The sequence below is a fragment of the Dromaius novaehollandiae genome, chromosome 17 (assembly GCF_036370855.1).
Source record: "Dromaius novaehollandiae isolate bDroNov1 chromosome 17, bDroNov1.hap1, whole genome shotgun sequence".
Taxonomy (NCBI): Eukaryota; Metazoa; Chordata; class Aves; order Casuariiformes; family Dromaiidae; genus Dromaius; species Dromaius novaehollandiae.
Genome location: NC_088114.1, coordinates 15378734 through 15402875, shown reverse-complemented (window position 1 = coordinate 15402875; position 24142 = coordinate 15378734). Strand labels below are relative to the sequence as shown.

The 24142-nt window shown below is 43.4% G+C and overlaps 2 protein-coding genes across 8 annotated transcripts in view; one reads left to right on the top strand and one right to left on the bottom strand.

Annotated features, from left to right (window-relative positions):
- Positions 1 to 9053, bottom strand: part of RNFT2 (ring finger protein, transmembrane 2) — a 31178-nt gene extending 22125 nt beyond the window's left edge. Inside the window, exons 1-6 of one of the 4 annotated variants that reach the window (XM_064522317.1) lie at positions 8929 to 9053; positions 8461 to 8627; positions 5880 to 6345; positions 2529 to 3007; positions 1925 to 2001; positions 259 to 359 (exon numbers count right to left, since the gene is read on the bottom strand). In XM_064522317.1, coding sequence (XP_064378387.1) covers positions 259 to 359; positions 1925 to 2001; positions 2529 to 3007; positions 5880 to 5962 — 740 coding nt within the window. In that variant the 5' untranslated portion in view covers positions 5963 to 6345; positions 8461 to 8627; positions 8929 to 9053. Of the gene's footprint in view, positions 1 to 258; positions 360 to 1924; positions 2002 to 2528; positions 3008 to 5879; positions 6346 to 8460; positions 8628 to 8730; positions 8800 to 8928 lie in introns of those variants that run through there. The other 3 variants (XM_064522316.1, XM_064522318.1, XM_026119074.2) reach the window with 3 other exon arrangements.
- Positions 9003 to 21631, top strand: SPRING1 (SREBF pathway regulator in golgi 1). 4 transcript variants are annotated; one of them, XM_064522319.1, is made up of 5 exons: positions 9003 to 9260; positions 9835 to 9987; positions 11177 to 11328; positions 11863 to 11976; positions 19317 to 21631. In XM_064522319.1, exons 1-5 carry the CDS (start codon positions 9080 to 9082, stop codon positions 19401 to 19403), a joined length of 687 nt encoding a protein of 228 aa, XP_064378389.1. In that variant the 5' UTR covers positions 9003 to 9079; the 3' UTR covers positions 19404 to 21631. The 4 variants fall into 4 exon arrangements, with proteins under 4 accessions (XP_064378389.1, XP_064378390.1, XP_064378391.1 ...); XM_064522320.1 differs by lacking the exon at positions 19317 to 21631 and adding an exon at positions 13049 to 15478; XM_064522321.1 differs by having other exon boundaries at positions 9128 to 9260; positions 9831 to 9987.
- The last annotated feature ends 2511 nt before the right edge of the window (positions 21632 to 24142 follow it).

Below are 24142 nucleotides of genomic sequence, written 5' to 3'. Positions count from 1 at the left end.
CAGCATTGTGGCATATCAACATAACCGAGCCCACTTAGACCCTGGTTACGTTGCTTTTTGATAGGAGCGTAGTCCATTGGTAAAAGTGAACTCCACATTCTTTTCCTCCATTCAAAGATATTATAAAGTTGTAACAAAGATGGCAGATACCATAAGAACACACGTTTCCTCCTAATGAGTGAGAAAAACTGGGCTTCCTCTTTACCTCCCTAGCAATTATCACTTGCTTCCATCAAACACACTGTAAATTTTGCCCACCTGTTGTACAGTTGCTGTGAGCTGAACGTGTAAAGCAAGTAGAAAGTGTTTCCGGTGAGAAAGGCCAGGATCCAGAAGACAACCAATACCGATCTCTTCTCCTGAGCAAGAGCAAGAAACAGAGCAGATATATTCAAAGTCTCAAGGGCTGCGCTGAGCCTTTGACTGCTGAAAAATGCAGGACCAACCCAGGGGACACACACACACAAGTAAGCATTCAGTAATTAGTTATTTACACCAGACTAGGACTCAGAAATAGGATGCTAGGTACAGACATGTATAAACACAAGCACAACTGTCTCTCACTCACCCAACTTCTTCACATAAAACGACTTCAGTAAAATTAATGGAAATACACTGCTGAAAATGACAGCCTTACTTGCATAACACAGTTTTCAAAGTTGGCATCTTTCCTGGGACATCCAAATCCTACTGATATTTAAAACTCAACTTGACAAGCAGGTTAAAAAAAGTCAGTTCCAAATATTGTCTATAATTTTCAGCTTTCATCTATCTGGAAGGATGTTTCATGAAAGGACTCTTTTACAAATACATCCAAACTCACTTAAAAGAGGCACAGCTAAACCAAATATAACATAACTCATCATTACATGCAGCACATGTGAATGTTATCTGAATGCAAGGAGGTTCTAGACCATGCATTTTTGATTCAGGAAATAATTACAGGTCAGAAAAAGTGCACATTATGCATTTCAAAAGACAAGGAACACTACAGACGGAAGCTGGAAGACTGCAGGTCTTGTCCTGGGTCTTGGCCCAGTGTTAGTTTGGAGAGTAAAGTTTACTCTTGAGAGGAAAAAAACTATTTTTCTTGCAGGCTGATTTATTAAAAAAATAGCTCTTTGCAGCTATTCAGCAGCCATGGATGTTAGGTTAAGATTTAAAGCAGACAGATTAATGGGCACACTGCTGGCAAGACAGAGGTGCAAAGTGCAAGGCAACAACAATCTATTACACGATTGTGCAATTTATCTGCTTATTCAGCATTGTATCATATTTATTTCACTGCTGCTCGTACATACAAGTGCACATTTGTGCCACCCATGTCATTTATACAGAAAAGCCATTCTAGTTGTGTGCTTGTAGTGCTGTTGAAGTATTCTGCTGACACTGAAAATCGTAAGACCTGAAATGATCTGCTGGTTTCTTTATATTCTAAGCAGAGTATCAAGAAAGCATTAAAAAAATACTGATGAGTAATACATCTACAGATTCTTTCAGCTGAACATCTCAAAACATTATCTAAATGCTAATAAATTAAATCTCATCATAAACTAGTGAAATGGATTTTATCACTTCTGCTGTACATAATGGGCAACTGAGGTACAGAGAACTACTTGAAGATGTACTTCCAGTCAGCGGCAGAGCCAGAAGCAGATTACAATTCCCCTGACTTTTCATCTCCCTCCTTTTATTCTGTCACAACTTTCAGAAAATAGCAGTATAGAAGCTGTGGGAGAGCATGAATGAGGAGAAGCAGACAGGGGAAGCAAGGATTATGTCAGGGTACTCTGATTCTAACAAATCTGTATCCATTTCCTGGCATTCATCCCTACAGTGCAAGAGAAGGTTCACCATCAATACTATTTTGTATGCAAAGAGCAATGTCAGTTGAGAGCATCACAGTGTAAGATACTGTACTCACCTTCAAAGCAACCTGTTCACGGAGTGTTGAGTTGGCATATGCGAATGTGCTGGCCATACCAATGCACACGGCAATCCCTGCAGGGAAAGATGCCATTAGAGTACAGAAGGCTGCGCAGGAGGATCTTCACTCCTAAACCATTTGATGTCAGCAGCGTAAGCTCAGAAGAAAATTAAGTGGATGATATTCTGGATCCACTGGGAATTAAAATTTGTAGGCCACTAAAACAGGGCAATCTAGACTCATATAGAGTTCAAATTCAAACTAAATCAAATGAAGGCTACTGCAGTGGACACATGCATAGAACTTCCCACCCATCCCAACATAGACACTCTGCCCTAATGGCAAAAAATGGTAAAGAACTGATGTTCTGTATGTCAGGACAGGAAACAGATCATGGGCCTGACCCAGCTAATAACTGCTTGGATTAAAAGTAGGGTAAGAGAAAGGAGCTGGTTACCCCATCCATTTGAACATGTCCCCTTCATGCTAGACTATCTCTTGATGCTGTCACAGGGATAAATGTATTGGATATAGTGGCAAGATAAAGCTTCTTAACCACCCTCTGATAGCCTTACAATCAAAAAAAAAGATAGATGCTTACCAAGCTTATGCTGAAAACAAACTTTCGCCAGGAGGATCAAGATGAAGGGAAGGCCCTTCTGCAGCCAACCAATCACAGCTTTCAACTCTGAAAGAGCAGGGGCTGGAGTCCCAGCCTGTTCATCACTGCCTTCCTCAGCGTGCCCATGGCGGTCCCCTCCTGCCATGTGTAGTAGAGACGAACCCCGATGATGGCCATGGTGGAAATGATGGGGCTGCTGCCGGTGGTGAAATGGGGCTCCTTCTGCACGGCTGGTGCCTTCCTCCCTTGGGGCTGGCATCTGAATGAATACTTCCCCACCTCCTGCTGCAGACCCCAGCACCAAGCCTGCCTGGAACGGGGTGGCTGTGATGGTGCCCGAGGGGATACCTGCCAGGCCTGAGAACAGCTGCTGGGGCGAGGAAGCTTCAGCCTTCAGACTTTCAAAGACTCCGCTTTCATCCACACTGGCTTCAGAACTGACTGTTTGGCTCCGGTTTCTGTAATGGAAGGACATGGAAGAACAGCAATTAAATAAAAATCACTGCTGCAGAACTTCTCAGCCCTTTAGCCCACTCCTGACTCTAGTGAATTAAGAGTTCTTCCACTGTGTCAGAATATGTAGGTCTCCAGATGACAGATACTTTGCACTCTATTTGCTATTGAAAAGTCCAGAGCTAGCAGCCTGCAGCTAGATACCTGAGATAAGGTCAGAGCACTTCTAAACTGCTGGTCAAAACATACCAGTTCCTTCATCTAAGGATCAGAGAGTTCCCAAAAGTCCCCTTTACTTTTGCAGGAAGCAAAGAAATAATTTATCCGATGCCAAATTCAACATCTTCTATAATGATTTTAATATTAAATGGACAGCATATATAAAAATACGCAATTTTACACGGTGCCATCAAGAGATACCATATCATATACAAATAAGTTAATCAGACTAACTCGAAGAAATGACCTGCCCCCAAGATCTTCCATCTTTATTTACAGATGATCGCCACTTGCCTGCCACTCAGTAACACCAACGAGAGACAGAGTTAACTGCAGAAGAGAAGCATTGAGAGCTGCTTGTATGTCCCTGACCCAACATTATACCTGAAGAATGTGTTCATGGTCCGAGAGAGAGAAATTGTTTTATTATTATATTTCAGCAAATTCAGTATAGTGGTATCCAATTTACTGGACACTGTACAGAATTAGATCTGATTCTTTCCTGTGCCTGTGGGATACCTCATAGCCAAATTCCAAAAGTCATGGATACCTTTGCCCTAATATGAATAGCAAATATGTTTTGTTCACCTGAACTTAGTATTGTGGTACTGAAATTCAGAACACACAGAAAGTTTGGACCAAAGGGAACAACGTAGGTAACAAGCAGAACAATCATTAGGCAGTCGAACACCTGGCAGACAGCAAATACTTCTCTAAACAGCAAGAGGAGAGTAAAGCTTAAATAAAGCTCAGCAAGAGGCAAAGCCCACAAATAAGACATGTGCTGCACAGCTCCAGTCTCTCCTGATTTTAATCCTTGGAGATCTCTAACTTTAGAAATAGTGGTCACAAGCTGAGATAGCACATGCAGGCACATACAGGGACCTTAACCCTCACTCTCCCATGAGCTCAAAAGCCTCCCCAGGCATCTTACAGGGCACAGAGCACTGCCTTTCATCTCACTCTGGAGTTAGCTTCAACCCCCTCCGGGCATACCTTCCCACTACACAAACTCCTAATAAGGCTTTTTATAGCTACGCCGCATTCCCAGTGTCTCTCCACAGGCTCCAGCAAGGAATCAAGTCAACAAGATACTGCACACCCATCTCTGGTTCAAAATATTCACCAACCAAATCTTGGATTTTACACCTAACATTACAATTCAGGGATGTACACATAAGACAGGGATAATAAACTGACAGATCTGCGCTTGCATCCGGGAACACAACAAACATATTGGGTGGAACTCAGTATTACAGACAAATATATACCAAGATTATCTGGAACAATGCTACCAGGATAAATGACTCTGCTTTCAGCAGGAAGGAATTCATCAGGCACATACTTGGAAATGTATAAACACAGATAAAAATGTGACTCTGCTAAGGTCAACAGAAGCGAAGACCATGTTGTTAGTGGCACTCAAATTTCGTTCTACAGTGAAAATGCCTTCAGCCCATCTTACCGACAATATATATTTATCCAGTAAAATATTGATGTGTTTATGAAGACCAACTGACATTATGCTGCTTATCTTTTGCCTTTAATAATAAATACCTATCCTGAATATTTTTTAACTATTCAAACAGATCCTGAAGTGCCATAAAACTTTGTAATGACTCAAAGTGCTCTACACTGTAGTTGTGAGGATCCACACAATATTTTATACGCCTCTCAAGCTCTAGGCTTGCTTGCTGGTATAAACCCCACAGACTGCACTAAGACTTGGGCAGAATCATGGTGAACATGAGTGGAAGATGGCTTTCTTTTGCCCTGAAATTAAGAGTGGCATCATGCTAGAAGTGGCCACGACATCAGCCTTCACCTCTACCTGCGAAAAGCACTAATATTTAGTGATTGCTTGCGATCAGAATCTTTCACTTACTATCTCAACTCAGCCAGAGCAATGAAATTTGTTAGTTCCATCTTTGTCTTAGAGTAATTACATTAGTTTTCTCTTTAGAGAAAAAAAAAGAAAAAAAAACAAAACAAGCACTAGTCCTGTGAAAGCACAAGGGAATATTTAGTACCAGAACAACAACAGCGGCAAGCCTGCTTTTACTGATGCTGTAATTACAGAAATGAATTAGAGGCATTCTACTTTAAAATATTTACCTACGTGAAGCTAGATACATATTCCGGGATGATGTAAAGGATCATGCAAAATCTTTATAATGTATTGAGTCATACTAATTGGGAGCTTCAGACCAGCAGACTTTCTGAACACCTTTACAACTAGAAATATAGATAGCCTCTGTCCCTGCAGATTGATCCTTTCAGATTGACAGCACTCAGGATCCCCACAGGACTGTACCATGAATCTCTCCTCCAGAGCTCCATAAGGCAAAACATCCTGCCTGTGCTAAGCCAGCTGTCTCAGTAAGTAAACTGTAAGGATTATGGGGTAGGATGTGCCGTACTGGATCACCGCATCTGAAATGCTGTGGTTGTCAGCAGCCAAAAACTGACATGAAGGAGAAAAGTCAATCTATCCCTAACCTCAAGCAGAAAGCCCGGCCCTGTCACACACACACAAGTATAGGCCTTTCTGACTTCTGAGCTTTTGTCTTCTAAAACCATGAAACACATCATACAATTAAATCAGAACACTGCTTTCTAGAGAGGAAAATGGCAGAGAAAAGTAGGAAAAAGATTTACCTTTCAGGAGGAACGCTGTCAGTGTTGCTGCTATGCCGTCTCTGCATTTTCCTCAAAACCTTAAAACACAAAACGCTCAACATCAACGTCGTAGGTCAAGAGTTCCCCGTGTGACTAGTAACAGAGGCCCACAGAGTCAGAGAGCTGTGAAACCCGTTCAGCTAGTGACATGGCTGGCATGAATCATTTGCTTTTCTGAAGAGCACCTCAAGCTTGTATTTGTTTCTCAGTACACTAGCGAAGGAACAACTTCCAACTGGCAGACAAAAGTGCACAGAAACCGGTCCCCAAGCAGGGCACGAATCGGTCAGATCTCCTTTTGTAGTATGTAGCAGTTACAAGGACTGTAGAGTGACATGATGACATGGTCTGAAAAGGAACTTCAGGACAACCGACAGCATAGCTCTAGAGGTGACATGTGAATCAACACGTGCTCTCAGAAGTGATATCTCTTCTTCCTCCTCTTCTGAAGAAATTTGCAGAGTAATGTAAAGCAAAACCAAGAGAAAAAAAAGAAAGAGCAGAAACATTTTTAATGAAAAAACACAATCAAATCATGACAATTTTTTAAAAATAAACAACCCATTTCTTTTAAACCACAAAATTCCCATTAGCAAACTGCAAAATGGTCATAAATACTATGCACATGTGTGAAAGATCACATGTTCTTCTTCCACTCATTTTGGAATTGTCAGCTTAAATAGTCTGGTGTGGGAAAGGAAAAGGCATTGAAACCGTATTAACTTCAGGAACTTTTTCTAGAACAAACAGAAGTGATTTAGTTATTTAAATCTCTTGTTCAAAGTTCTAATTTTAAGGGAACGATCTCAAATACATTACACTTTTAAAAACTGAGATAATTCAAAAGCATAAAAGAGCAAAAAATTATCATCACCAAACAGTGCACAGAGTACTTAGCAAACAGCTTTACACAAGTTAATGTTATATTAGTTACATAAAAAGTAAGGCATGGGCTATTTTTGCAAGTGGTTTGTCCAGGTTCCCACAGGTACTTCATAGGAGATTTAGAGAAGATACTTTAAATATTGTAATCTGATCCTACTCAATCCTGGACTTCGATAGCTACTGAAGAAAATGTAAAAGGCTTTAAATACTTCTGAATATCAAAAGTTACAACATTACTTATGACATTTCATATGGCATAAATATACGTAAATAAATGTGTAGCCCTGTATCTGTATGCTGTAAGGACACAATGGTTCTGATAACATTTCCTAGCTGTCCATATTTAAGTTTTTACTTGTATCTTTACATTCTCATTCATTTCTGTACTCCCAGTGACCCATTAGCCCATGCAAAACTGCATTAAATTTGAATTTTATCCCCTACTAAAGCCCAAATCATGCAGTTCAGAATGCATAAACAGACAGCTGTGACTACAAAGTGATAAGCACAAAAGTCCATCTGCACATTTATGAATGGCAGGACCAAAGACTAAACAAATGCATTGCATGGCATCTTTCCTCCCAAAGTGTTTCACAGAAGCATGTGACTCCAACTCTGGGTATCCCCCTGACAGTAAGATAAACACACCAATGTCTATGTACATAAAAATTTGGGATAATCACATATGGCAGGAAAAAATTAGCTTTTAACAAATTTCATGGAGAAGACACACGTAGGCCACTATATGCACCAAAAATCTAACTCTAACCAAAATTTTCTGACACCCTAAGTTACCAATGCTACAAATTTTGATCTTGTAACGCCCAACAGTGTTTTAATCTCTCTAAATACACACTTCAATTTGTGTTGTGTTTTAAGGGTCAAAACAAATTAAAGTAAGAATATATACATTAAAGATACTGAATATTTTTCCAGAGTCTTTTTCTTTAAACTGCTTTTACAGTAACAACACTTAGTACTCCAGGAACCTTTTACTTTTTCCCTGCAGTAAATGTTAGCTGATCCTTATCTTTAAATATTTTTGAATATCAAAAGTTACAACATTATTTATGACATTTCATATGGCATAAATATACGTAAATAAATGTGTAGCCCTGTATCTGTATGCTGTATCTCTATGCAGTAACTCTATCAGTTGAATACATAATACTACTTCTTTTTAACCAAAACAGTAATTAAGATGGGATGAAATGGCCAAGATGCCAGGTTAACCCGTGCACGATAAGTTTTCTTACCAGTGAACAGCTCTGGGGTCACTGCTTACAAAGAAACCCGCACACCTTCCTTGTCTACAAGCCAAGAGCTAAAGTCAGGTGTGGAGATAACTCTGAAGCTTGGAAAATCCTTCACTCCCTTCCAGGCCGCTAGAAGTCTACTAGATGTAACGTAGGGTGAAACCAACTTTCAGAATAAAATGCAAATCTATGGGGAAATACTTCTGGTTTTGGCATCAGCCACGAAGGGGGCAGTGACATGAATGCTAAGTGCTGAAGGTGCAAGACTGGCATGAGATGTAACCCGCAAAGTCCTGCAGATTTCAGGTCAGATATGACTTAAATGGACATTGTTCCCAAAGGCAGCCAACTTCGGGAAAAGGCACAACGGTCCTGATTTGGGGTTTTCGTCTTGCAACACCCGGACACCGCAGCAGTACCTGAGCAGCAGGTCTAACCTGAGGCGCAAGGCGGGCGAGGGGGCAGCTGGGGCGACGGCAGAGGCCTCGCACGTGGCACACTCCAGACGCTCCACGCCGGTCCCCGCACCAGGCCCCTCGCAGGTCCCCGAGGCCGGTCGACGGCAGATGCCGAGCTGCGGGCGCACCTGCAAGAAGCACACGGGCACCGTGAGCATCCCCGTCACCGCCGCAGGCCCCTCGCGTCCCGGCCCACGCGCCGGGCAACCGGGCCCGCCACGATGGACGCACCGGCGCGCCGCGCTCGGGCCTCTGTGTATAAATACGTGCGTGTGTGTGGAAAAATAAGTGTAAATATATATATATGTGTGTGTAGTTGTGTTGTATGGACACACGCAGAGGTACCCGGGGGGGGGTCCGCCAGGCCGGGGCGGGGGGGCGCCCGGCGGGGCCAGGCCGCGCCGCCAGCAGCAGGCCGCGCCGCCCTACCTCCCGCTGGGGCCCGCGGCGGGGCGTCGCCCTCGCCCGCCGCCGCCGCCGCCGCTTCCCGCTCCTCCCCCGCGGCCGCCGGGCGCGGCGGAAGCGGCGCGGGAGGCAGGGCGGGAGGCAGGGCCTGAGGCGGCCGCCGCCGCCGCCGGGGATGCCGCGGCCCGCTCGGCCCGGCCCGCGCCGCTGCTGCCCGCTGCGGCCGGCGGGGGCCGCGCGCGGCGATGGTGCCGTGGGGGGCGGTGCTGTGGCGCAGGCTGCTGCGGAAGCGCTGGGTGCTCGGCGTCGTCTTCGGGCTCTCGCTCGTCTACTTCCTCAGCAGCACCTTCAGGCAGGTCAGGGCCGCCCGGGCGGCGGGGGCGGGGGGGGTCGCTGTTCGGCTTTCCCGTGCCTGCTTTTGTTTATCTATTTGTTTTATTATAAATTCCTCCGGAAACAGGCAACCTGAAGCGCTGAAATGAGCAAAATCCTAGCGGGTTCAAAACAAGCCCTCACGCCGGGGTCGCTGTTCTTCAGGGAGGTGTTGCCGTAAAAAACTGCGCCATAATTATTTAGTAAAAATAACGGCATTTTTCTTACCAGCTTTGCCTTGATGCTGTAGTCAAGAGCGTTTGGGAACCGATGCTGGGGGGGGGGGGGGGAGCAAGAAGGCAAATTCTGAGGGCCTTGGCCGTGCTTTTATAGTGTCTCTCGTGAACCGCAGCTCCTCGCACACCCCCGTTTCTATTGAATTACGTTGCTGTCTGTAGCTACAGCAAGTACTGTACTGCTTGCTGCACTGGTGGGTTTTTTGCGTTTCTTGGGGCATTTGCAATGGTTAGCAAGCTTTACTAAGGGCAAAGCGTGCAGATCTGAATGAGAGAAAGGGCCTGCGCGTTTGGTTGCGTTACTGCCTTTCGTTGCAGGAAGAAAGGACCGTGCGAGACCGCAATCTCCTCCAAGTGCAAGAGCACGAGCAGCCCATCGTGTGGAAGGTGCAGTTCAGCCTGGGGAACAGCAGCCAGCTGAGTAACCAGTGCAGGAATTCGGTGCAGGGGAAGCTCCTCATTACGGACGAGCTGGGTATGCTCAATACCGAGGCTTTCTTCTGTGCGCTGCGGTGCTGAATGCTCTGTCGCCTGATTGATCCAAGTAGCAACCGCTGCTTGCTCACGCGTTCTCACCGTGGGCAGCTCGGCTGTTGGCGGTTCATCCGGAGGCTGGGTTGGGTTTGCTGTGGCTGCAGACGCTGCTGAGGTGCTTCTGTGCACAGCAGGCTTGGGTCCAGCTGGGCTTCGTAGCTCAGGTGAGTCTAACCGTAGACTCGAAGAACTCCAGTCGCTTTGCACAGAACCTGGACACCTTGCCTTGTATGGAGGCAATTCAGGATTGGTGTAATTAATGCTCAGCCACAGCTAACAAACTCACCTGACCCTTGTAGACCCTAGCATGTGTCTGCCCTAGGCTCTGGAAGCAATTAACTGTGTGTTTTAAGTGCATGGAGTCTTTCTCCCCTGCACACATGCATCTCCACTGTGCTTCGTGGTGTTCAAGCACTGGACCTCTCTTGACCGGACATCAGAGACTGTACAAAAAAGTTGTCATGTTCTCTGTGACTTAACTCAGGTAGTACTATATTTAATGTTTATGCTCACTGCATAAATATTCACTGAAGTCTCTGAAATCACTGATATCCTTACTGTAATATTGTGGTAGTGCAGTCTCATCAGGTGTATCCGCTGTGGTTCTACTCTGTTAAGGATTCCTCTGAATCCTTACGCCTGTCCTTGGAATGCCACAGCTACCCTGTGCAGTCTCTTCTTCACATTGACAGTTAATAAGATAATGACAGAAACAGATAATGACAGTTATCCAGCCATAGACTGGTTGAAAGAACAGATGTCATAGTTTCTTCCACTACAATTATCCCTTCCAGTCACAACAACAAACTCTGCCAAAAAGATACCAGAACTTACATAGTTTGCATTTTAACGTGATATTGTGTCTACTGTATTACGGTAGGTACACAGTAGTTGTGCAAGCAATGCCAGGCTGTTGTACAACTCAGCCCTTTTTCCGAATGCCATTTCAAAGAATTGCTAGGTAAGACTTCAGTCATATTGAGGATCATATTCTACTAAATGATAACTAAACCCATTCCAAAATAAAGTGTTTCTTGCTTTAGCATTTCTACTCATCGTGAGCCTGTTCCCATGGAAGATACGGAGGAATGAGTCTTTCCAGTTGTTATACTACTGCTTTTGTTTTTCAGGCTACATCTGTGAGAGGAAGGACCTGCTAGTCAATGGCTGTTGTAATGTCAATGTGCCTAGTACAAAGCTGTACAGCTGCGACAGCTGCCTTCCCAACGGCTGCTGCAGCGTGTACGAGTACTGCGTTTCCTGTTGCCTGCAGCCCAACAAAGTGCGTAGAATTTCTCTGTTCGGGTGTTCTCAGTCTGCTCAGGTCACTCTGTGGCTAAAGGCGCTTGTCTGTGAGGGCCCTTTTCTGTAGAGGGGACAGTTCCTTTTCGTGGAGGGATGAGGAAGGCCTGCTAGAACCATGTGACAAGCTATAAATACAAGCTTTTTTTTAAAAAACAATCCATCCCTCCCACCTTTGAGAGGAAGCATTGGGAGCCTTCTGAACTGTTTCAACTTCAGTGGAATTGCATTTGCTGAAGGGAAGCGATGATAGAATAGTTATTCCAACCAGTATCAATTTTACGATGAGCACTTCCCTGTATTCCATTAGCTCAGCACAGTGTAAGGCTCTTCTAGATTTTCTTACTATAAACTATAAACTCAACTATAGTTGAGGTTCCTTGGCGTGTTAAGCTTTTAATGCTTTCTAGAAATGCTAAGTGGAACTGCTTGCTATTCTTCTGAAACTTGGTCGGTGTAAGTTAATGTGGGTTTTGATTATTCTTTGTTAAAGTAATTTTTTTAACTGTTTTAGCAACACCTCCTGGAACGTTTCTTGAACCGGGCAGCTATAGCTTTCCAAAACCTCTTCATGGCAGTAGAAGATCGCTTTGAGTTGTGTCTGGCAAAATGTAGAACTTCATCACAGGTAAGAGACAAGTATATGTCCAGTGTGAATTGGAGGGCTCAAAAAAGACAGTACCCAAAATGTGCCTTTGAAGAACAGGGCTTGGTCCTATGAGTGGCTGTTTTGTTTTGCGTGTAGGCACACGGGCATATGTAAATATGCTGAGGCTATGGCTGAGAGCTAATCTGAAGGCAGTCCTTTGATTAAACAAGGTGAAATAATAACATCAAACATAAATAAAAGAGCACTGTGTATGTTTAGAGCAGGATGAGCTGTGCGCCCTTTTTAGAAAAGAGAGATGCTAAAGTAGAAAGAGGCCAGCTGAGTTTAATGGCTGGTGAAGATCTCACATGAATTTTATTCTCATCGTTACAAGATCTTCCCCAGTGTGACTTGTTCCCAGTAGCTTCAGAGATGCTATTTATCTTAGGGTATGGTTTTAGTTTTTCCCCATACATTGACATTCATCTGCATTGCCACTCAAGCAAAAAGTATGTGGTAATGGTTTTTATTACTTTTTTAGAACAGAGGTGAACTTCTGTTACCTGGTAAAGTTACAGTGGTTCTATTAGAAGTTTTGGCCAAAAGCAAACATAAGACCTCTTAGAAAATGCTGGTGGAGATGGGATGCAGCTTAAGTAGATAATATAGTACCAGAGATGAATAGTAAACAAGGGATATAGTTCCTTATCTCTATCTCCAAAGCTTTGCTTACGTGTAGTATCTGAACTCTAGCTTTTCCTACCAAAAGCGCTCACATCCCGAGCAGCAACTTCATGCCTTGCTTCCCTATAGCATTTGACAGCATTGCCTAAGCATATCTAAACTTCTGGGATGCTCAGTCTGATCCTGCCTTCTTGTGTGGCTTCCTGAAAAAGAATTTCTGGGTACAGTTCAACGTTAGAGTACTGTAGTATAGCAACTGACTTTTATTGTATGTCAGGGGTGCAGCGTTGTTTGAGCCTAGATGACATAGTAATGCGTAGAAGTGATTGGAAATTTTATATTTATTAACACTTTGGGTTTTGCCTCTCATAGTGCAGGGTTGTATTGTTTTAACATGTATTGTTAAGGCTTCTCCTCTTCCCCACAGAGCGTGCAGCATGAAAACACCTATAGAGATCCTATTGCAAAGTACTGCTATGGCGAGTATCCCCCAGAGCTTCTGCCTGTTTGAAAGCTGCATGATCTGAACAACAAGGGGAAGGAGCTGGAGACTGGAATCCAAAAGAGCAAGGCAACAGCTGTTGCTTTACAGGAGCTTCAGTGTGAATGGTTTATGATGTTTTCAGGGACAAACCCAGAACTGTGCAGTGTAAGGAAGGGACTTGAATTCTCTGGGATTGGATCTTGCTTTCTTCAGTTGTTACATGACTGCTTTAGAGCGCTAGGAGGACGTTTGAATACTGAAATACTTACTCTAAACAAATAGCTAGCATTTTAGGATGCACGGAGTGGATTTAGGTTATAAAACATTGTAGAAAAAATATCTAATGTAGCTTTGCAGTTGTGCATGAAGGTTCAATTGTGTCACTGCAGTCCAGAGACTTTGCAGATTGACAGCAATAGAGGATTTTTGCTTTTGGAGGGTAAAGCATGCCTGTTGCGCTTCTCTCTCTGGAGCGCTTTGACATGCATGGTGTACACTACACATGTAATTATGAATTATTTATTCAGTTTATATGGATTGCTAGCTGAAAGTATTGATGTTTCACATAGCTAGTTGTTGATGCCTTTCAGTTCCTATTTCATTATATTGGGTAGAAAGGATATTTTACATCCTGACTAAAATTGCTTATTTTTTTCCTCTCTTCTCCTTAGCTTCAAGGATTTGTATTAGGATCACTATAATGCTTATGTTCCTCCTAGGTGAGTTTAAAACACTCAGAACTCCAATGGAGTTGTTATTCTGTCAAAGTCCCATAACATGAGAGGACAGCAGGGTTTCACCCGGGATGACGTGTGTGTTGTCTGTGGTGCTTTCCTCATTGCTCTGCAACAGTTTCCTCAAAGAAGAGTCTTAATCTTATGAACAGCTCTCTGCTAGTCCATTTTCTCACTGGGAGCACTGAAGATTTGGTTGCTTGAATTTATTCATGTCCTGGTAATTCTAATGTACTTTACTCCTGGTTGTGCAGGTCCTGGTTGTGCAGGTGGCAAAGGGTGGAGTTGTTCTAGGATCCCAGTTTAACAAAATGTCCTTGCATATTAAGTAATTACACTAGGAAGTCTGAACATTGTGCAAGCCCTCCGGTGAGGACAGCTGTGTCGTAGGAGTTCAGTTAAACAGCCATGACGTTTTGATTTGCAGCACGACATACTTGCTATTCTTAAACTTCTGTCTTGTCAGAACCGTACTAGAAGACAGTGTTGGTTCTCGCATCGATTTCCTATAATTCCCTAAAGTTGCAGTTTAAACCATCTCCTTCTAAAGGCTAAGTAAGGCTATACAACAGGGAGTAGATTTTAGAGAAGCTGTAGAATATTGACTAAATTTGTATTCTTCCTGAAAGTCAGTATGTGAGGTCCAAGCACTAGACAAAAAACATGGATTATTTTCTTTTTTTACATATATAGAAAGCTTAATTTTCCTTATTTTTACCTCAGCCATCTCTGTGCAGCTAGGGCATGATTCCATGATTTTTGACTTTGTGTACGCTTGTTTGAACTGGCACTTTCTATTGCCTGTCTGAGATAAAAACAATCTACAGAGGCTTAAAAAAATTGAACACTCTGGAGTATCCTGGTGCAAAGACTATCTGAAGAATGCTTTTGCAGGATATTCTCTCGTGCTTATAATTAAACCTGCATGTGACACAAACAAGAAGTAGTGTTATCGGGCATCTGATAAAATCCACTTATATTGTTTTCATTGTTCTTTCCCAGAAGTCATCAAGTGAGATAATGGTTCTGTCAGCAGATTCCCTTGAAAATCTTGTTTCTCCAAAGCTTAAAAGCCTTAGCAGTTTATCCAGTCGCGTACCTCTCTCCCCTTTGCTGCCATCCTATGGCAACTTGCTGCAGCAGACATGATGCAGTATGAAATGCTGTCTTGAGAGGCTAGCAGAGGTTATTCACTTCCCTTTTCAGTGTTAAACAGATTTTTCACTCCTGTTCCACCATTTCATAACTGGTTTTCTCAGAGAAAGCAGTCAGGTTGCTCTGTTGTACCATTCCTACTGAGCTGTATTCCAGCACTTCATGTCATTGCACTACTACTGATGAGATCAAGATACTGTTGGATTACTATCACTTTCTTTTCCAACTCAGTATTAATTCCTTGGCTGATTATACCACTGCTTGAAGCAGCGATGGTAAGAAATCATAAGAACTAACCTGATTCAGACTTCTGTGAGAATTCCTGGCCTCTGTCTCTTCCAGAAAAATAGGTGATTAGAAGTATATCGTGACCATTGTCCTTTCGCTTGGACAGAAACTGCGTCTTCCCTCCCTGGTTATCAAGCTGTTTAAATCCTGTCTATCCTATATGTTAAGTCATTAAAAATGTATCTGTGTTCTAAAATACTGCATGTTTTCATGTGTGCCCTTGAACTACAAGGGAACTGTAGCAAAATAACAAGTTTTAATAATGCAATGGAGTAGAAAGGGACACTGAGCTTCAATATGCTTAATAAAGGCAGGGCAGTGGAGGCAAACAGGAAATCTATTTCAATTCAGCTTAAGAAAAGAGCATGTTTCTCTTAGTGGTGCACAGAAGCACCTGTCCCTTTGCAAAACTGAACTGAGCAGGAAAAGGAATGTAAATGATTGCTTCATGCTATGAGATGTAGTGATAAATGTCAGATCTGTGCTTCCCTCCCTCAAGTATCAACCTACTAACACTTCTGCGTTGCTTAAGTGGCGTCCATACCTCTGACAAAAAAGCCTGGTGATTCTGCAGGTAGACTTTTTGGCCAGCAGATTTCCTGAAAAACTCATTCTGTGGTTGTCAGTGACCATCTGACTCGGGCTTTCTGTTCCTCAGCTAAGAGACTCAAGTTGTTGACTTGTGTTTGGCAGCAGATTTAATGAGAAATCAATGCAGTTATCAGCTCTGTTTACCTGCACTGGGGTCAAGGCCAGGGATGGTTGAATGGGTTATGTACCCCTTCTTTATTTCCTGTAGTTTGCAAAAATCTTAATGCTAGTGGAAAATGATAGCAGCTCACCTCTGATGAGGAACAGGTATAGTATTTGGCCATGCCAATTTGGAGAGAGTGACCTCTGACAGTGGGGCAGGGCAGTGACTGCTGTGACCATCTCTGCCAAATTTAAACTTGACTCATTGGCCTTGGAAGAGCCTGCTGTACCGCCTCATTGGGGTGGTACACAGCGAAGTGGGTGAAAATGTTTCTTAACTTGATGGGCTGGAGTTCTGAAAAGGCAAAAGTGGGTTTCTGGCTTGGGGCTACCACTGAACAGTTGATGAGTCGGGATCATGGTTTTGGTGCTCTCAGAATCTCACATGTTATCCTGGCAATTCATCACTTTATCTGCTGTAAGTGTTCCGACTCTAATGACTCAAACTTCTAATCATGTTAGGATTAGTGAATTGTAAATTTCTGAATATAAAGCACTAAGCACAGCAAATTCTAAACACAATCTTAGTTCTGATATGCTTTTAAAAAGCAAACACTTTTTTCCTTGTCATTTAGCTGAACAGGCTCAAGCTTTAGGATCTTTTCTGTCTTGTGCTCGTCACTTAAACTGCAAACACACTAGTTCCTTTAAACTAGCACCATAATGTGGTATTTGTTCTCTAGTTACTCTAGTCAAGGAGAGGTGTGGGAGGAGGCGAAAAGGAATTCTCTAACTCAGCAAGTTCCACAAAAGTTGGAGTTCAGCAAATTATTGGTGCGTTAATAAGTCCTCTGCATTTCTCTGCAATCTGAGACAAACAACTATATGCAGCCGGAGCGGGGGGGGGGGGTGGGGTGGGGGGGAATGCCAACTTCAAAACCTGCAGGGAGTGATGGGAAAGTACTTTTTAATTTTGGATCTATGTCTAATTAAACAGACAGTTCTGTCTAATATCTTTGGTCAAACAAGTCTGACTCTTAGCAATGTCCATATTGTCTATATAATGTGTCCTATTTTGAAGCAAACTGAGTCAGGTGGCCCCCAATTTTCTTAGAAATCATGGTTCTTGGTAGATCAGCATATAGGTCCTGGGTGCAAATTCTTAAGATCCCTTTAGACCGATGTATATTTGCTGTGGTCTGCCTTTTCACTTATAAACCAGAAACCTAAGTTGCAAGGGAGAGAAAAGTAAGATTGTACTTTGGCTGAAAAGCTTGTCTTGTTGAAATACAAACTAAAAAGAAGTTTCTTCTAAGGGGAGAGAAGATCACAAATTACTGTTGCAAAGGGGGCTTGGAGGCAGGTGGTGGCACACCTGTGATTTTTCCTTAGCTGAGATCACAGTGAGTCTGTTTCTACTGTTACTGGTTAAAGCCAGGACCAGCACCTGATTTTTTTTCCCAGTTTAATGGAAGTTTCCAATTAAATCTAGCTCTCATTTTATCCAGTGCCTGTTTTCTTTCTGCATGCACCTGCAGAATAAGACACTAGTGGGAATCAAGGCGAATGGGGATCAGATGCCAGCCGTTTCCATGCTGCACAGTATCTGTTTAGATTTTGAACACCTCAGAGCAGGGAGAGGAGTCTGTGTTTGTAGCTCCTACTGCTTCTGACCCTGGCCTCACTTGGAGCCTTTCAAGGTAGCTATGATGTGAGTGATACCTATCTTCGTCACACACACAGAGGAATAAAATATCATCATTGGGAGAAGTGGGATGCAGCTGGGTGTAACGCCCGGCCTATGTAACAGCTTCAGCACCGGACACTGTCATGTGCATAAAAAGGCGTTGCAGGGGATGTGTAAGACGGCGCCGGAGGCGTACCGCGTCCAAATCTCCCGACTCAGGCGTTTGGAGACCTTTGCAAACCGCAGTTACAGAGCGGTTCAGAAATAACGTTCCTACTTGTGTTATCTGGGGAAGTAAACGTGTTCATACACGGACAAACGGGCTCATAATTTACCTAAATTGCTGATGCCTTAAAAATACAGTATATTTAAAAAAAGCAAAACGGCGGTAGTTATGAGTAAGCAGCTGTACTACTCTCTTTTCTTTTTCTTTCTTTTTTCCCCCCCTCCTTTCTCGCCCCGACCCGTTTTGCCTGCCCCGTTTCTCCGGGCCCCCCGCGGCCTCTCGTGTCGCCGCTGCAACGGCGCGGAGCGGCCGGCAGAGGCTCCCGCCCCGCCGCGGACGAGCTGCTCTGCTCCCTCGCAGCGCGGCGGCCCCGGGCGCGCTGTCGCTTGGCAGGAGGCGGCGAAAAGCTGCCAGGACAGAGCGACGGTGCCTTGGCCTGGGCGGCCAAACGCGCAGAATCAGCGTACGCGTGAGGGCGGCCTGGGGTTTTAAGCCGTCGCGCAGGAGAGTAGCCGTGGTGCTGGGCCAGTGTCTGGCCCTCCGCTGTCAATGCAGCCAGGAGCAGCGACCCCGCGGCGCCCCGAGCGCTGCGCTGCGGCATGGCGGCGGCCCCTGCCGCGCGCTTCCCGCCTTTTCTCGGCCCCTGCCACGCGCTTCCCGCCTTTTCTCGGCCCCTGCCGCGCGCTTCCCGCCTTTTCTCGGCCCCTGCCGCGCGCTTCCCGCCTTTTCTCCTCCCCTGCCGCGCGCTTCCCGCCTTTTCTCCTCAGGCGCTAACGGCCCGGCGCCGCCGCCGGCCCCGAGCGGGGAAGGCAGGTAGGGGCGTGCGGCCTCGGCGCCTCGAGGCCCGTGCACGCGCCTAACCGGGGCGCCGGGTTCGTTCAGCGGCGGTTTCCTTTCCGCTCGCTTGGCTGCTTGCTGCTGGGGGGCTTGGGGAAACCGGGGCGGTGCAGGCCCCGGGGAGCCGCGCTGTCCCCCTCCCTCCCCCGGCCGCTGACAGTGCAGCGCTGCGTTTCTGCGTTTAGTTTTAGCCTCCCGCCACTGCTTAACCTGCTCTCGCTTTTGTTCCCTCAGCTCAGACTGCCCTGCTCTCTTTTTTTCTTTTTCCTTAGGCCTTTATATCTTTTCTTCTTCCTTCTGCTTTGCCTTGGATCTGTCTCGTCTGCAATTACAGCAGGTAGAAATAGGATAGCAGGAATCCTCACTCCTTGAGGAAATGTTGCTTTTCCAAGTAAGGGAAGATACTATGACACCCCCCACCACCACCACCCTTGCTGTAGAGATAGCACAGAACATCGCTCTCCTTTTGCTGCCGTTTCAATTTCTCTTCACCCCAATTCTAATCTGGTGCTAGATGTAGTTTTCAGGGACTGTCACGTTCCACCTTCGCTTTCGGTCTGTGTGCAGAGTTTGATGGTGCCGTGGTTGCAGGGCACAGGAGAAGGCGTACCAGCACCGCACCAGAGTGTCGGGAGAGGACTGCTGCGCTCCGGACGCCTGTGCTGCCGGCTGGGCTAGGAAGCAGAGCGTGAGTCTTGCTGTTTATGTTGCGTTTCTCCCTGGGAACGCAGACCTTGGACCGGGACCCCGCTACTCGAACCAAATATATAGGATTTGCTTCAAGAAGCATGCAGTTACTTTTTCAGCAACTAGAGTTCCAAATCTGTTCAAAAGTTACTGAAGACTTGGGTCACTGGAGAAAGCATTTGTCGTAATTAGGGTATCCTAGCTTGCTGCCCACAGCAAATGAGGCTTGCTTTTGGGAGAAGTAAAAGCTATGAAAAAGAAAAGTGTGCATGCTATCTGGTCTCAGTCTTTTACCATGAATGGTTTATATTTAGATCTTTTCTGTAATGCCAAAAGGGCACCAGCATTAGTAATACATTTTGGGGGGATAGTCACTTCAAAATGAGCACAGATGAGTTACAGTCATATACCTTTATCTCACACTATGGAAGCCTAGCCCTATGCTGAAATGTAATTCTGCCAAGATATGTAAACAATGATCTCTTTCTTTGCTTAGTGACACCTGGGAAGACCAGTTCCCAGTGCTCAGCATGCTGTTTTCCTGTCCTGCTAGTTTGCAAAATCAAGCTGGGCTCTACCTGAATCATGCATATTCCTCTTTGTAAAAGCTTTGCAGTTGAAAGTGAGATGATTTACTGATGATATGTGAACCGGAAAAGCAATGTTGAATGCTGAAAGTTTTAACCCCAAGCATTTATCACAAGGCAGGCCCGTTTCCAACATTGTGATCAATTAAAAAATAAGTAAGAAATTTTATTTACCTTTTGAAGTTGGCATACTGAAGTTTCACAGTTCTGAGTTTCTCTCTACAGCTCTAAAAGTCTCATTTTTCTTTCTTATGTAAAAACTGAGGTTTCTGTATGGTGACCTTACTCCAGCAGCTGCAACTGAAAGCAAAGCAACAAATATGAGACCCATGAAAAAATTGCAGGAGTTAGCAACAGTGAGAGCCCCTGCGGTATGAGTGAAATGAAAATCAAACTTCACCCTATAGGGTTTAGTTTGTTCTGTACAGCAAATAGAAATTCATTCTTTTTTTTGATAGACAGGTAATATTCATACATGGAAGATTTGTAAAGGAGTTGTAATTTTTATGAAGTCACTCTTTTTCTGACACGATTCCTGCAATTCAGAAGGGGGATTCTGTTGGAATTTAATAAGTGCTTTAAGTTGAGTAAAGGCTGCAAGTTTTGGACCTTATCAGGATGCTTGCTGGCTTCTTGCCAGTTAGCTTTCAGGTAGATTCCATTTAAAGAACTGATATATTCTTTCCTCAAAACCAAGGTTTGCAGTGGAAACTGCAAAGGACCAGGCTATTAAAACAAATTAAGCTATCTATTTGTGAGCATCAGTGAAATGTTTTTTGATGTTACACTATATGCACTTGTCACACTCCTGCCACATCAAGGTTAGAGTGAGAAGGTGACTAGCTGGCAGTCACTTAATCAAACAGAGATGTTGATTTCTCAGGTAACCCAGGCAGGGTGAGGCTTGCATGCTCTGTTGCTTTTAACAACCAGATAATGAATATGCTTTCCAGAATTCATGTTTCTCATAGTGGAAGCAGCAGCTGCATGTGATCTGTGTCGCTGTCAACAGAAAGCGAGATGTAGTTAATTCAGGGCTATGCAACAAAGACACATTGATCAGGGCTCTTCTTGCTATGGTTGAGTATCTGCAGTAACAGTGGCAATGCAGCAGACCGAAATGGCAAAACCAAATATGCTTTTGTCTTAAGAATACAAAAGAGAGAGGGCTTACCACCTAGCTCCAGCACTGAGCACCAGCAGTCTCGGGACAATTCTGCTCCTGTCTTCAAAGGGTCGGTGAGATTCTGAGACCAAGTGAAAAGGACACATCTTGTTCATGTCATCATAAATACACTTCATTTGTAGCTATAAGGTTAAAATCATGGACTCAGTACAAACAGCTTACAATGGATGAGTTTCACATGATTAAAAAAACAAACTACATTTATGTCATCTACGTAAAGTTACACTGGGCTTCTTACAAAGGTACTGAATATTGCGAGAATTGTGTGGAGTGGGCATATACATTGTGTTTACACTGCTCCTTCTCTCCTAGTTGTACTTAGATATGGATGATTGTGCACTGTATATTTGGTAGTGTTCATGTAGCTGTGTGTATTTCTGGTGCAAAGCTAAACATCGTTGTATACTGGTTTTCTAATAAAAATGTAATTACTATTTTTATGTCTACAGGGGTACCCAACTCATTTTCTATCTTCTCACTTTTCCTTCCTGTCAGTTTCCCTTTATAGCTGTGTCTGCTTTTCTTTTGTTCATGTGTTGTGCAGAGGAAAAATGGGCACTAACAGGTTTGCTAATTACGTTAAAATTCTTCCAAGCCTTGTTCTCTTCAGATCATTCTATTAGCTAAAGTAATAGAATGCAATGGCATGAGGGCTCTCACATGTTTCATTATATAAGGTCTTTCTGATGCAATATATTACTGGCATTGTCTTCTGGGGCTGTCACCAATAGCTTTTGATTTTCTAAACCTGCTGTTTTCTTTAATCTTAACATCTCTTTCTTGCTGCTATGTTAATCCTCTTTATCTTTCCTAAACTACTTTTAAGGACACAGTACTGCTAGCCCCCTGCTTCCTCAGGGTTTGCTAGGAACTAGCAAAGCTGAGTACTGGATGCTCAGTATCTTACAGGACAGTCCTTTGATCAGTGTCGTTGCCCTCATCCACATCAGTGCAACATGTTCCTGTCAGTTTTAAGCTTTTACTACTATATCCTAAGGTAGGATCTTTACCCTCACTGCATATTTTTCTATCCTCAGTACAACCTATTAGTGTTGTCAATGTCATCTTCTTCAGCAGTATTTACTGCAGCATATTTTTGTCTCATCACTGTGATTATATTAGCTCCAGTGATTGTACTATCACCTCATTACTGAAATAAAGTTAACATTAATGAGAGTCATGCAGCTAACCCTCTGCTCACCTCTCTGGAAATTTATTCTAATGATGAAAAGGAGGTGCGTGTGGATCTGTTTAAAACTGAGCTATCTCTCTTTCCTACCCCCACCTAGCTGCGTACCAAATTCAATGTTAAATATTGTATTTGTTATGAAGTATGCTGATGCAAAAGAATTCAAATACATTATACAACATTAACAAGGACAAATGATACTGGTTAAACACTAATCTATAGACTGGTCTGCTACAGAGTTCCTTTATGACCCAGATTTCTATGTTGCTGCTTCTTCTAGAAAGGGATTCTAATATCTAACTCCCAAGATAAATTAGCTATAAAGCACTTGGAGGTCCTATTGGGTATGCTAGGAAAGTTGAAGATATTATCACGTATAACAGTAATTGCACCTATAAATGAAATGTAGCATTGAGGGTAAGGTGGAAATTGTTTGTAAAAGACATGAAAACAGCAGTGTAAGAGAAATGTTCTGAGCCGAAAGGAGAAATATAATTTAGATAAGCAAAAATTAATGAGATAAGTCAAATATGCATCATGCTTGAGCTTAGCAAAGAGGCTTGCAAGATCTTTTGGTGATCAGAATTTAGATTTATAAGAAGAGCAGTCATTTTACTGTCAGTCACTGCTAGGGAAGCTGTACCAGTAGGTTTTTTTTTTTTTCTTCTTATAAATGAAAGCTTAGAGAATAAGAATTCTTTTTACATTAAATACTCTTACAGCAGTTGCCATGATGTGGTCTCAGTTCTGTCTGAGGCCACTATCTGCTGCAGCAGCACAGGTTAACTAGAAAGATGAGAATACTGCCTTAGAAAGAATACACCTTCTGAATCCAGCTTACTGTTTCATGTTTTACTTCAATGCCACCTATTAACTTATGAAACAAGACTGACCCTGGCATAGTTTAAGATGTCCAAACTGATTCTTGCAGAGAACTTGCATATATTTTAAAGAGCTTTTATTAAAAAGAAAAAGAAAAGAAAAAGTTGTTCTCCCCAGGCTATTTTGTGAGGGGACAAACCTCCCTTGTTTTCAAAAATACTAAGATGTGTCTTTTATATTAAAAAAAAAAAAAAAAGACCAACGTGTGCAGTAAATAGAAGACTTCAGGGTCTAAAACATTCCAAAATGCTTACTTTAGGCTTTCAAAGAAAAAAATATCCAAGTATTATCAAAGCAGGAGGAGTAGTGAACTGTTACTGTAGTAATAATCATGCTTTGACTTATTTCACATGCCACGGTCTAGAAGTGTACCTTGTACAGATTTGTGTGGGGTTTTTTTTGTTTTGTTTTTTAACCAGAGAGTTCACAAGGAAGAAGGTAGCCTTGTCACCAAAAGAGAAGCTTCCTAATAGGGACACTGTTTGAGGTAGCCTTTTCAAATGTCAAAATCTTAAACAAAATAGATAAAGCTAGATGAAGGTAACCGTTTACAAAGGTTGGTGAAATAACATTATCGCCCTTTGGCAGAGAGAGAAATTGAAACACAGTGTTTAGGAGACATCGCTGCTGTCAGATGCTGCGTAGCAGGCCTGGGCACAGCATCCAAAACTGGCCCCTGGATTGCTGTCGTGCTCTGCCTTTTGGAGGTTTCTGCCATCTCTTTCCGAGGTTGCTACTGTTGTGTCTGGACACAGCACTGACTCATGTATACGGTTGCAAACTATTTTTGAGTATATCAGGTTGAATCGTGCCACATGAAGTTATTTATATTTTATTTAATTTGAAAGATTTTTAAAAGACCCTCCCCTAAAACAGCCTTTGGTAT